This window comes from Colias croceus, chromosome 12 (assembly GCF_905220415.1).
Source record: "Colias croceus chromosome 12, ilColCroc2.1".
Classification (NCBI taxonomy): Eukaryota; Metazoa; Arthropoda; class Insecta; order Lepidoptera; family Pieridae; genus Colias; species Colias croceus.
The window spans coordinates 4,538,253-4,550,712 of NC_059548.1; the positions used below are offsets into that span (position 1 = coordinate 4,538,253).

Below are 12,460 nucleotides of genomic sequence, written 5' to 3' on the forward strand. Positions count from 1 at the left end.
GGTTTAAAGTACAAAAATCGACCTCAGTTCATGATTTTTTTCCAAAAAACCTGATTGTAAAATAAACAAATTAAAACAACCATGCCCTTTATCATATTCGAAACTATAGTATACATTTTTTTTTAGATATGTACATAAAGAATCTAAGAAGAAAAACGGTTATAACTAGAGTTAATTTTCGGTATCAAAAGGGGATTCTACCCGATTCAGGCCTTAAGTTTTCATGTTAATTTACATTTTTAAGCAAGATAAAGCTAGCAAAATATAAAAATGTTGAAATTGTTTTAAACATTAATTAACAGTCTGCTCTATTTATAAAAATATAAATAAAATTACATACCTACCTGGAAAACGGGATGGTGAAGAAACCAGCTTTTGAAACGCAGTAACATAAAATATATTTTATTTCACGTATCAAAAGTTCTCTCTTTTAGATTTTATGAATTGTAAGGAATGCACGGATTAAGGAATTCTCTGAAAATACACGTTATTCATGCACTATAAATGTTGCAGCATAAATTCAATAATCACTGGGAACACTATACGAAAAACAAAATCGTTTTTATCTGCGGTTACTCAGCGCGGTACAATTTTCGACGCATTTAACAAATTCCAAATTTGAAATTCGCGCTATTATTATTTTTTTCTTAAGCAGTCTGTGTCACCAAAGAGTTTGATTGAAACGCGGTACAATTTTCGACGCATTTAACAAATTCCAAATTTGAAATTCACGCCGTTGTTTTTTTTTCTTACGCAGTCTGTGTCACCAAAGAGTTTGATTGAAGGTTATTGATTTTAGATGAAAAATTAAAAATTAGTACATATAAGTAGGTAGTTACTTATTAAAATAATTATAATCTTGCTTACAATAATTTTATATCTTATATCGTATAACTAGGATATTTGCTAAACACACTCCTTCGGCAAAATGACGAATAATAAATCCTGCTTATGAAAATATAAAGCAACGAGAATTTTAGAACAAAATACACCACTTAAAGGGATATGCAACCTCCTAATTATACCCATTATATATTTCAGTTTTGAAGTTAACGTACGTACTTCTTAAATTTTAGACAGAAATTTGAAGAATACTCATAATCGTTAACAAGGTACTTACAAGCGTGTTTCGACTTCGAATACAAAATGTAATAGTCCCTTTGCAAGATAATTGGAATGTCATGAACAGCTATGCCGATTCGAGGTACAAAATTGTTTGTTATCGACAAATTATTCCGGTTCAATGAGCAGGTGGATGTGTATAATATTTACCGATTGTCATAGGCATAGCAAATAATAGTAATTAATATTATATAAGTCTATGTCTAAAATTATCCCAACTATTATTGCAATAGTTTAGTTGCGCATTTACCACGTGTTTGATAGAAACTATCTATTGTATTGTTATAATATAGGTAACTAATATTTCTAACAAATGTTTGATTTGATCCAATTTACATTATCACAGAATACTCACTTACGACTACTTGTAGAATAGTTAAATAAAAATAGGATAAAAGTGATTCGCATTTTATAAACAAAAACGTACGTAATTTAATATTACAAAGTTGTGATTGTGTCTGGCCACAGAAAGTACTCGCTAATTAGCGCTCTTTCCTCGAATACGGTTGACGGGGAAATTTTTAAATTAAATTTTATTTTGTTGTTTATATTTAAATGGGTTGACTTCGCCTCGTCCGTTCGTAATGCTCAAAGTGACTAAAAAGATTAATAAAACCGACCAAGAGTCAGACTCGCGCACGAAGGGTTCCGTACTATGGGGACCCCCTTAATATTATAATTATATTATTTTTAATTATTTGTTGTTAAAGCGGCAACAGAATTACTTACATCATTTGTGAAAATTTCAGCTTTCTAGCTATCACGCTTTATGAGATACAGCTTGGATACAAACAGACAGACAACGAATTCTCAGTAATAGAGTTTTTTTACCCTTTCGGTACGCAATCCTAAAAACAAAATTGCTAGCAAATGTATTTATAATTCAATTTGTAACGTTTCCTGTTAAAGCGTACAAATAAATTTATTAAAGCAAAATTTAATTTGTGGAACGTTAAATATTCGTAAAACAACTGAACTGAATATAATTTTCAGTTATTAATTAAATATTTCATTATATTATGATCCATTAAATTAATACAGTTTTTACCCGATGGCAACAACAGGAGGGTTATGTTTTAAGAGCGTATGTATGACGTATGTAGTATGTATGTATATTCCATTGGCATGCCTGAATGCCTAAACATCTCAGTCGTGAGAGTGATAGTGGGTACACGAAAATAGGATTTTTAACGGTGAATATAATATATAAATATGAATATATATAAATAACTTTGTGTTATTAGGGTTTCGAATAAATCAGAAAAATGCAGACTTGGTTTTAAATAGGTATATATGGATTAATTCTTGTTATATAAACGAAGTACCTAAATATCCACAATCCACATAATAGGTACCTAGTACAGTAACAATGTTTTATCTCTTACAGTCTGTGAGTATCGGTAAGTCCCTTAATATACGCCCATTAGCAACAACGATGCTATTACTAAAGTCATTAATACCGCACTTAAATTGCATTCTTGAGCTTTCCCGCTATTGTTGTTTAGGAATTTATAAAATTGATCTTGCATCTCAAAATTAATTCAAGGAAATAACTTAATAACGGTATTCTATCAAAAGAGTGAAAGTCTTGGTTGTTCGTACTTATACAACTCTAAATAATATTATTGCACGCCTCATAAGCGAAGCGTTGAGGTGGGTACTACTGTCACTTCGCGCAAAACATCTGATTTTTCAAACTTAAAATGTCTTTATGTATCATACATTGCACTTGTAAGATAATACATACACACACATATTAAGAAAAAACACTATTTTTAACGTTCATGATATTTTTGATGTCATTTTTGTTATTTAAACTAGTTAAAAAACAGTTTAAAAAAGTTCTGTCTTGGACGTCCGTGTGTCTGTATGTGCGGATCCTTTTTCTTGTTAACACGATAGCGACCGAAATACTTTACTAATCGAGTCTTTTTCGAGTCTCTCTTACGCTTGAGTATGCTCAGGAATAGAACCCTTTCATTTTTCAGGGTCTGATTCGATGTGGTTTAATTGTTATTAAATAAACAAAAAAAATATCGACTTTTTTTTTTTTATAGTGTACTCAAAATTCACCATTATAAACTCGATTCTTTATACTATAAGCCAAGGTTTAAAAAAATAAGTTGGTAGTCAGTCCCTTAAACCTGCGCAGTTTCACATCTAGGTGGGGCCACAAGAAAAATAGCTCAATTATTACGGTACCGCTTTCTTTACTTTTCCAAATGTTTTATTTTATTTCATTTTTATATTTATAGTCACGTACTCTTTATAAATAATCAATTTTATTGTAAAGGATGAGATTATGAGGCGTGCACTTTTGGATTTTCCAAACTATTTAGATTTCTATGGTCTTGGTTCTTTTTGTAGATATAATTATATCGGAAAACTAGTTTTTATCTTAATCTATTAAAATTTTGTTGGCCCAAACGAAATTGTTTTGCCCTATTACTCCCTTTTGGGTTTTCACTCCAAAAGAACCTCCTTAAAAAAACCTTAAAACTAGCTTAGCTTAGCAACACCTTTATTATTATATAGATATAGATTACTACGTTTTTATGTAGAAAGGATACTCTAGATCATTTTAGTCTCGTTGTAGTTTCCTTGATTTGCAACTAAATGCATAAGGGAATTATTGAGTTATATCTAAACGTTACGAGTAATTGAACACAAATACTATCATGAGAGTAATTTACATACTAATAACAATGTGACACTATTCCATTTCGCACATTACAACTCGCAAAATGTCGATAATATTAACATAGTAATTATTTGCAACATGTTTCCTAAACGTACATGGTTACATGACGACATCATTTAAAAAATGTAAAACATCAACACGATAAGTATATCGAATGTATTAAGTTGGGACAAAATTATCTGAAATATACATTTTTATATCCTATATATAAATTAGGAATTTTGTGAAATTAATATCTACGGTCTACGTTACGGAAAATTAAATATTCATTCTTAGTCCATTTAAACTCAAACTAAAATAGCATGAGGTAAAGTAAAAGCTAATTTCGTACAAATTTACTTAATCTACTGTATATTATTATATTTGTGTGTAAAAGTTTTTTAATGTTAATATAATACTTACCTACATATTCACATAATGCGCTTGACGGTTTATTATTTTAAAAGTCTGGGTAATGCAAAAGTCCAGTGTATAGATAGTTCAAAAACAAATTATTCATATCACGACAAACATTTTATAGATAGTGCAGCATTAATATTATCATCATGTCACTACGACCCTTATGATAACGTACGCTATAATAAATATCACACGAATTGCCACGTGGCAATGTTCCGACCGCTTCAATTCGACACCTTGCAAAATTGTCACAATTACTAAGAAAATAGTGGAGCATTAGCAACTAATGCCGATATCGTGTCTGTACAGAGCCCCCGCGTACGTCGCCTCAGCAGGACGGGGGGCTCGAGCTACCCCGCTCCTCCGTGTCTCCACCCGAACCATCGCCCACATTCCCTACGGTAAATATACCCTGATTTTTATACACAAAACAGTCTACACTAGAAAAAAATTCTACGCTAATATTTCAGTAAAAGATTTAATTTGCATGTCACGATTTGCAATTTAATGGGGTTGGATTAATTACGGTAAGATTTCTGGAGCGTGAAAGGGTGTGATAGCGAAAAATGATATAACGGATTGAATTAATGTGAATATTCATTTGAATTTAGATCAGAGGCGTGGAGATCGGGTTAGTAGTATTAGTGCTAATCATATGGATTGGCGCTATTACACTTTTCTTCAATCGCTGGGGAAAAATACGAATGCTACTCCCGTACCAGCCAGACTACAAACAAGAACAGTTGAAGGTACGCCGTAGTCTTAATATATAGATAAATGTTTAAGCTCATTGTGAATTAAATGTTATACAGAAATCTTAAATATAATCCCATTTAGATTCTAGCTCAAGCAAATAGCCATAGTTTGCTTAAATTTGTTTACAAATTAAATAAAATTCTTAAAACATGCAGCGAAGGAATTACAGATAACATATTCCATAGTCCTAACGTTTTGACAGGTTCAAGAATGTTCTTCCAATTCTACGCCATAGGATAAAGATATGGTGTGTGTTTATTTTTCAAAATTGCTTTGCCTCTCTCCGTTGTTCATCCCTTAACGCCTTCAATCCAATAACAAATACAATAACATGTATGAAATACTTGATCTTTAGCGACAAATAATTTTCTTCTTGTAACGTATTGAATGAACTAATAGACCTGGAACTAACATTGTTATCTAGCCTTAGATGTAGTATGACTAATCTATAAAACTATGTAGGTACGTAAATATCTATTAGGCCCTTCCACGGCTTAAATTTAGATTTCCTGCTCGAACTAACATTCCATTATAATCGTAGGCTCAATATTTACATTTGCTATATCCATAACATGTAATTCGATGTAGACAATATTTGTAGTCTACGAATGTAGTGTATGTTCAACAAACTACATGAGATTAGTAATTCCATATTGAATTAGTTGATATTCGATACTTCAATGATTAGTTACATTTTCAAGGAATGTTTATGTTGATGCTATGATTTCTTTAAATAGGTACCAGGAAGCAGTGCTTTGGCTGCGGCTACTGCAGGCGGCACGTGTGGAGCTCATTCGGCTACATCTGCCTGTTCGGTAAATGCACCATCGTATTCACATCAGTGATTTCATTTTTATCTATATTATTATATTTTAAATCAATCTATTTTATTCCTTTAATCTTAAGTGCTATTTTAGTGATAACAGCTTATTCTTCCACTAAACTTGCTCGTTCCTCGTTCTGTATTTTAAGATTACTAAGCTATCTTTTTTTCTTTCTATGCGTTAGGAGCTTAGGAATCATACAGATGTAAGATATTTTACAATTGCTTATCACCAAATAAAACATGCTCATTATTCACTCGCTTTAGTCTAGATAGTACCTGTCACAAACATTTAAACAACCGTCAGTCGAATTATGTATTTCCTTTTCTTTTACCGTCGTGACGTTCCAAGGCAGTGACTCTCAGATTGCAGTGTAAGACAAAGCTAGCGTGATTCCAGCTAACCGCATTGCAGCACTGCTATGTTATGAAGGTCATGAAAATCCTGCAGCTCACGATTGTATATTTAGAACTGTTTTCGTTTTCGCTATTAACCAAACAATAGCCGGTATTGTAGAGATGTTTGCCTCGTGTTTATCTGACCTTTGTTCGTGCAGTTATCGGTCTTTAATCTACAGTAGGAACGAATTCTCGTGAACTGACCACCTGAAATTAATTTCACAGGTCTGTTTGTGGTTGAGCCCGTTTAATAAATGCGCTGTTATTTTAATAAATAGGTGTGGTTTATTCCGGATACGGTGTGTTGTTTTGTTGAATTTTAAATTAATATTTACAAATTAAATTTTATTAACGAAATGAGGAGCTATTAAAACAGAATGTTACCACTAAGTTTTACGAGACATAATACATGATCTTCAATTGCACTCCTAAGAGCCCTGTGTCAGCATTTTAACGTCGTGATAAAGTGAGCTCTTAACCGCATTTTATTTCATACCATATTGCACTACCACAAAGTTGTTCTAGGGCAGTAAAACTTAATACGTTTCAACGTACGGATGATGGTTTTATTGTTTGCCGTATATATTTGAACTGAAGACATTATTGCTACGTTCCAAAATGTATTGTTAAGTGATATAAAAGTTTTGATTTCATTCTATTATTAATAATAGAAAATAATAGATACACATAATATTTTAAGTACCTAAAACGAAGTTAAATTCGGTTTTCACTTTAAAACGGTTTATCGACTTTTTGAGATTTAACTTTACTAGTTTCAAATTAGTTCCATTAATGCGTGATCAACAAATGTCAAAAACAGACATACTGTTTTAATTGAAATAGAATCCAATTAATCTGAAATTGACAAAATTATGTTGTTATTTTACCAACCCTTTTACGACATAAATTTATATGAAATTTAATAGGATTACAATTTAGCTTTGATCTTTAAAGTTGTGTTCTCATATTTTCACACACATATTATAATCAAGTGAAATAAAACTTGCTAATGAACGGCAAAATCGATGACTCCATTAATTATAAGTTACTTCAAGTTGGTAGTTAGAAGTTCTCAAAGGCTGCCAATGTCTGATCATTAATTATTGGAATTTGTCACGTGAATCCCATTTTTCGGTAATTAATCTATCTATAAAACTTTTAAGAGGTTGCCAACAGTTTGTGTTGTTAAACAAATATGCTGTTTCATTAACAAATATGCTATGTTTGGATTGGTATACTTTGAATTGGCTTGTGTATACAATTTTTATAATTGTTTAATTTCAATATCGAAAGTAGAGATAGATAATGTACTTTTGTTTATAGGCCAAAACATATCCTCGTTTATAGAAGAACGTTCAAAAACTCACACACTTCTTTAGTAGGTAGATCGTTTTAAAATTTTTGCGTATTTGGTAAAGCTAATTTTTGAATTCGCTATAAATTGCCTTACCTTTTATAATATGACTATGCAATATAGGAGAAAATACACTTTAATCATGAATAATAATTATCATTTAACGCAAAGGAAGTTACGGGCGTTCATTAATAATTTTCTTCATTATATGATACGAAATAAATTCTGAGAATTTCTCAGAATTTTCGACGAATACTTTTCATTTACATGTTAAAATGCAAATAATCAAAATAATGATATTTAAAACTTTAGAACTTCAAATCCGTGGAATTCATCAAAATGTGCATAAATTTTCCAATTATATGTTTAGCGTTTCAAGAGTAAATTCGTGTTTTTACTTATTGCCTAAAACCCATACTAATATTATAAATGTGAAAGTAACTCTGTCTGTCTATCTCAATCACGCCTTAACTACCGAACCAATTTGAATGAAATGTGGTATAGAGATATTTTGATACCCGAGAAAGGACATAGGCTACTTTTTACCCCGGGACATAGGATAGGTTTTATCCCGGAAATCCCACGGGAACGGGAACTATGCGGGTTTTTATTTGACTGCGCGGGCGAAACCACGGGTGGAAAACTAGTCTTTATATAAACTGTATTTTGAAATTTGATAGAGATAAGAAGTAACTGACTCATTTTCATAATATCTAGTAAGTACCTTTTGTTTATTCTAATTGCAATAATATAGCCTTGATTTTTATTCTCATAAGCTCTTTATTCCGTTCTTATTTATGTACGTAAGTATAAACTTAATAATAAAAATGTGTGCGTGTACTAGTTTACACACGTAAGAAGTGAAGCTTCTTTATGACCTTACTTTAAAAAAAATTGATATAATATGCAACTTTACAGAAATACGTCGAATCACGCGTGGTAGGGATAAGAAAAAGATGGCGCGAAACGGAAAAATGTCACGCGTAACGAAAAAATGTTACACTAAATTTTTTTCCAACCCCGATAAAGAAGTTTCACTTCAATAATTCAAAATTTAAATTACTTCAAAATCACTTCTCAAATTGTGCTCTATGTCATGAGTATTTTAGAATACACATAAGAAACTAACATATTACGAATCAGTTAATTCAAACGAGATTTTTCGTAAAGAGTACGCCCCCATAAAGTTCGAAGCTGTTAAATTTATGTGACTCGAACACTTATTTTTATGCACTTTACGGCTATACATAAAGCAGATTCAAAGTAACTGTCCGTATGAAAAGCAATGAACGTTAACTGGCAATATTCTACATAATCTTATGGGGCACTAAAACAGAGATCGAAAACATAAAACGAAAATCCATTTTCACGGTAACCACTCTGATGCGTACAATGAATACTAAAATATAAAAATTGTGTTAAGTTCAAATTGTTAGTGTATCCCGTAGTTTTATACTCTAGTCACGTGGGGATCTGATGTGATTTTCTTTGGACCTATTATGTAAAACAACTGAACTCGTTTCTGTCAATTTCAAGTTTCATCATTTCATATTTAAATTAATGTACACATCACAGTACACATTAAATCATAAAACAAACTGTATTTTTAAGGTCTTCCCAAAGTGAATTTGACATTCATAATGTTTTTATCCTATTTGCGTTAGACCTTTTAGCAACAGTTCACTGTTTGATTTTCATCAGTTTCATAGTACATAATGAATAGATAATCTGTCCTCAACATACAAAACTCATTTTTCATGCTCCACAGACTGCTTTCCTTATTAATTCAAATTTTAAAACAATAACACATTCTTATGTACATGCATCATCTCATGAAACATCTGTTATAGTAGAATATATAATAAATCTATGTAGTTTAGCATTAAGCTATGAAACGGTAAAAATAAATTGAGCTGATCATATAAACGAAATTAACTATGATGAGAAAAATAATGGTCTATCTAAATCAATTTGTAGTCGTAATTTATGGCATTTCACTCAAATATAAAGCTTTATAAAAGGGCTTTTACTATAGGAGATTTAATTAAAAAGGTGACTGTCTAAAAGTCTCTTATTCTGATTAATGACGCTTACCTTTATGGGTAGGTGATAGGACTTTCTTACATAGAAAATATACGCATAAGGATTGCATTTTAGAATGTAAGCAATATAAAAGACTTATTTTTAAGAGCGGTTATTGAGGATAGTAATTAATATTCATAGTAGCGAAAAATTTCAGACACTAACATTATATGAAATTGATGTCAAGTGATGAAAATAAAATAATAAATTTTCTTGAGCAGGAGCCGTCTTATTTCCAGACAGATTACGCCGTGAATTAAACTGACTGGCAAATTCATAATACTATGCTCGTAATAACCAGCCACGGTTAATTATGGTATTATATAAATTTTCCAGTCAATTCACGGCGTAAATTGACCCATAATACGGCCCCTGATTGGCTATTAAAAGTTCGAGAATAATGTTGAATAGTAGGAAAGTATAATCGGTTCTAATATGAAAACTTTTCAATTCTTTAGTTAGATCCTCCCTATCAACCATGAGCTACGACAAAAAGCACTTCTATTTGTATCGACTATTTGCATCTTAACTCGTACCTACTCATTAAACTTTCGTATTATTAATAACTAGCTTTCCACCCGCAGCTTCGCTTGCTTTGATTAACATTATTTACTTAAACCTTCCTCTTTGATGACTATATCTATTAAAAAAACTCTATCAAAATCTATTGTGAAATTTATTATTTTATACAAACGGCGTAAAGCGACTTTGTTTTATACTATGGTATGTGATTTCATATGTATACTATAGCCCGTTTATATGAACCGGGAATAACTGTGTTTAACAAAGAATTCCATTCGTTTCATTCGTCCCTCGATGTCAATCGTCACGATACTAGAAACGAAATTGGCCCAATTTCGCCCGCAGTGAAAAGCATTGATTGGATATGGCCAGCGGATCGAACTATGACATTTATCTAAATGGCATCATGTTATCTTGCTTGTAATCTTAAAGACTATCAATGTTATTGCAAGCGCGTATTTAATGAAACGAGAGAGAGAGATTTTTATACGAGAGCAAGACAGTCTATTGACAATAATCATTTAATTTAAAAACTGGAAAGATAGAGTCGCGATTTAATTTGTTTTCATTCACACATTTTGTATGAAATATAATAATCTATAATAGCTTTTTAAAAGTTGAAAAAAGATTTAATTTAAATAATGTAGTAAATAAAACGTGGTAGGTAAGTTCATATCGGCATATAAGTTTTCAGAAGGAGAGTATCCTCTAAATAGAGATAATTGTTTAAATCTGAATATTTTAATGAATAAGAAGAGTGATCACTTCAAAGATACATAGGTACACAGTTATGCAGTAGTTATACGTGTGTTAAGTCGGATGGAACGGGAGATCCGTCACTTTGAAGGAAATTCCTACAAGAGATCGACAGCTTTAGTTATTCCGAGCGCGAGCATGTTCTAATAGACCAACTTTGTCATATACGACTTTCGCCTTTGACAGTGAATCGATACAGAATATACTTAGTTGCTAATTGTTGAATGTTCAATGTAAATTACAATATATCACACACGATACAACAAAATCGACATTATTATCGTTGTATTTCCATCGTATATTGATATTAAATTCTGTTGTTATAAAAAGGTATCAAATTTACTGAGTTCAAAAAACAAGCTCGTTATTAAGCTGAGTTACAAAGCAATAATATTATATCAAAGAAACACGTACGTTTTACCACCTGAAAGCCTATTCAAGCGTGTTCCCAACACCCATTAGTGAGGATTTTATGGTATCGTATTTTTTGTTGGACTTCGTAAATTTTCCAAAGGATTTCACCTAAACATGCCTGCGAATGTTTTATTACAGCGTATTGACTAAGACCCAAATATTTTTTTTATCTTTTAACCCAATATTTCGGTTTATTTCATTTCTTCGCATCTGTTTCGTAGTTGTGAAGGATTGGCAATGTAAAGTGAAATATTCGAAGATGTTTACATTTTATCTCTTTGCATTTATATTAGAAAATATAGTGAAATTTAGTTTGTATGTACAGGGGTTTATCCAGTAGGGAATAAACTTATTCTACTAGTTCTATAGTATCAAGTCAGTTATCTATAGGTACTAATATTATAAAGTTTACCTAAGAGTATGTTTCTTTGAACGCGCTAATCTCAGAAACTACTGGTCCTATTTTAACCCTTAATAGGGCAGAGGTAAAAAATATTAAAAAAACAACTTTTGTGTTATTATTTATTCGTATATTAGGACCTATTTTAATCGTATTCAAGAAAATCTAAGAATATATAATCATAAGTACGCGAAAATTGGGTGGTAATTATTTGACCTTAGCCCGTCAAGGTACAAGAACTAGAGCTGCTACAGTCCCTAGCTTCTTCTTCTTCTGGAGCAATATGAAAGCTTTTGAAGCATGCTGTAGCACATAAAGCTACTTTGCAGATGTAACAAATAATTCACGATCGTTTTTGAATGCTTTTCGTGCTACATAATCGACATCTAGTAAATTTTTCCTGGTTTTCTGGGTAGTGTGGTACAGAAGAGCGTCTGATTTCAGCGGGTACTCCGAAATTCCCACCTTGTTTATTCTTGAAAATAATACTTGTTGTTCTTTTTTTGCATGTGAATCCATCTATTAGACTCCGAGCCACACGCGTATATTTACAGTTAGCACTTTGGTATGCTATGCCTTGGAATCTTATCTGACCAATTTTGTTAGTGCCCCAAAGTGGTTCTTCCGAGATACTTTCGTCACTGCTTTCAATATCGGAGAGATTTCCTTCTAAAATTCTCTCGATTGCAGTGTCCGAAAGCTTCTTTTTCTTGATGTTAGTATTCGACATTT

General features: G+C 31.6%; 1 protein-coding gene across 3 annotated transcripts in view; it reads left to right on the top strand.

Moving 5' to 3' along the window:
- The window catches only part of LOC123696165, a 71,272-nt gene that overhangs the window by 46,564 nt on the left and 12,248 nt on the right, over positions 1-12,460 (top strand). For 2 of the 3 annotated variants that reach the window (XM_045642219.1, XM_045642220.1), the window contains exons 5-8: positions 4,532-4,623; positions 4,834-4,971; positions 5,716-5,793; positions 5,987-6,007. In XM_045642219.1, the coding sequence (XP_045498175.1) occupies positions 4,532-4,623; positions 4,834-4,971; positions 5,716-5,793; positions 5,987-6,007 (329 nt within the window). The remainder of the gene's footprint in view (positions 1-4,531; positions 4,624-4,833; positions 4,972-5,715; positions 5,794-5,986; positions 6,008-12,460) is intronic. The other variant, XM_045642221.1, reaches the window with a different exon arrangement.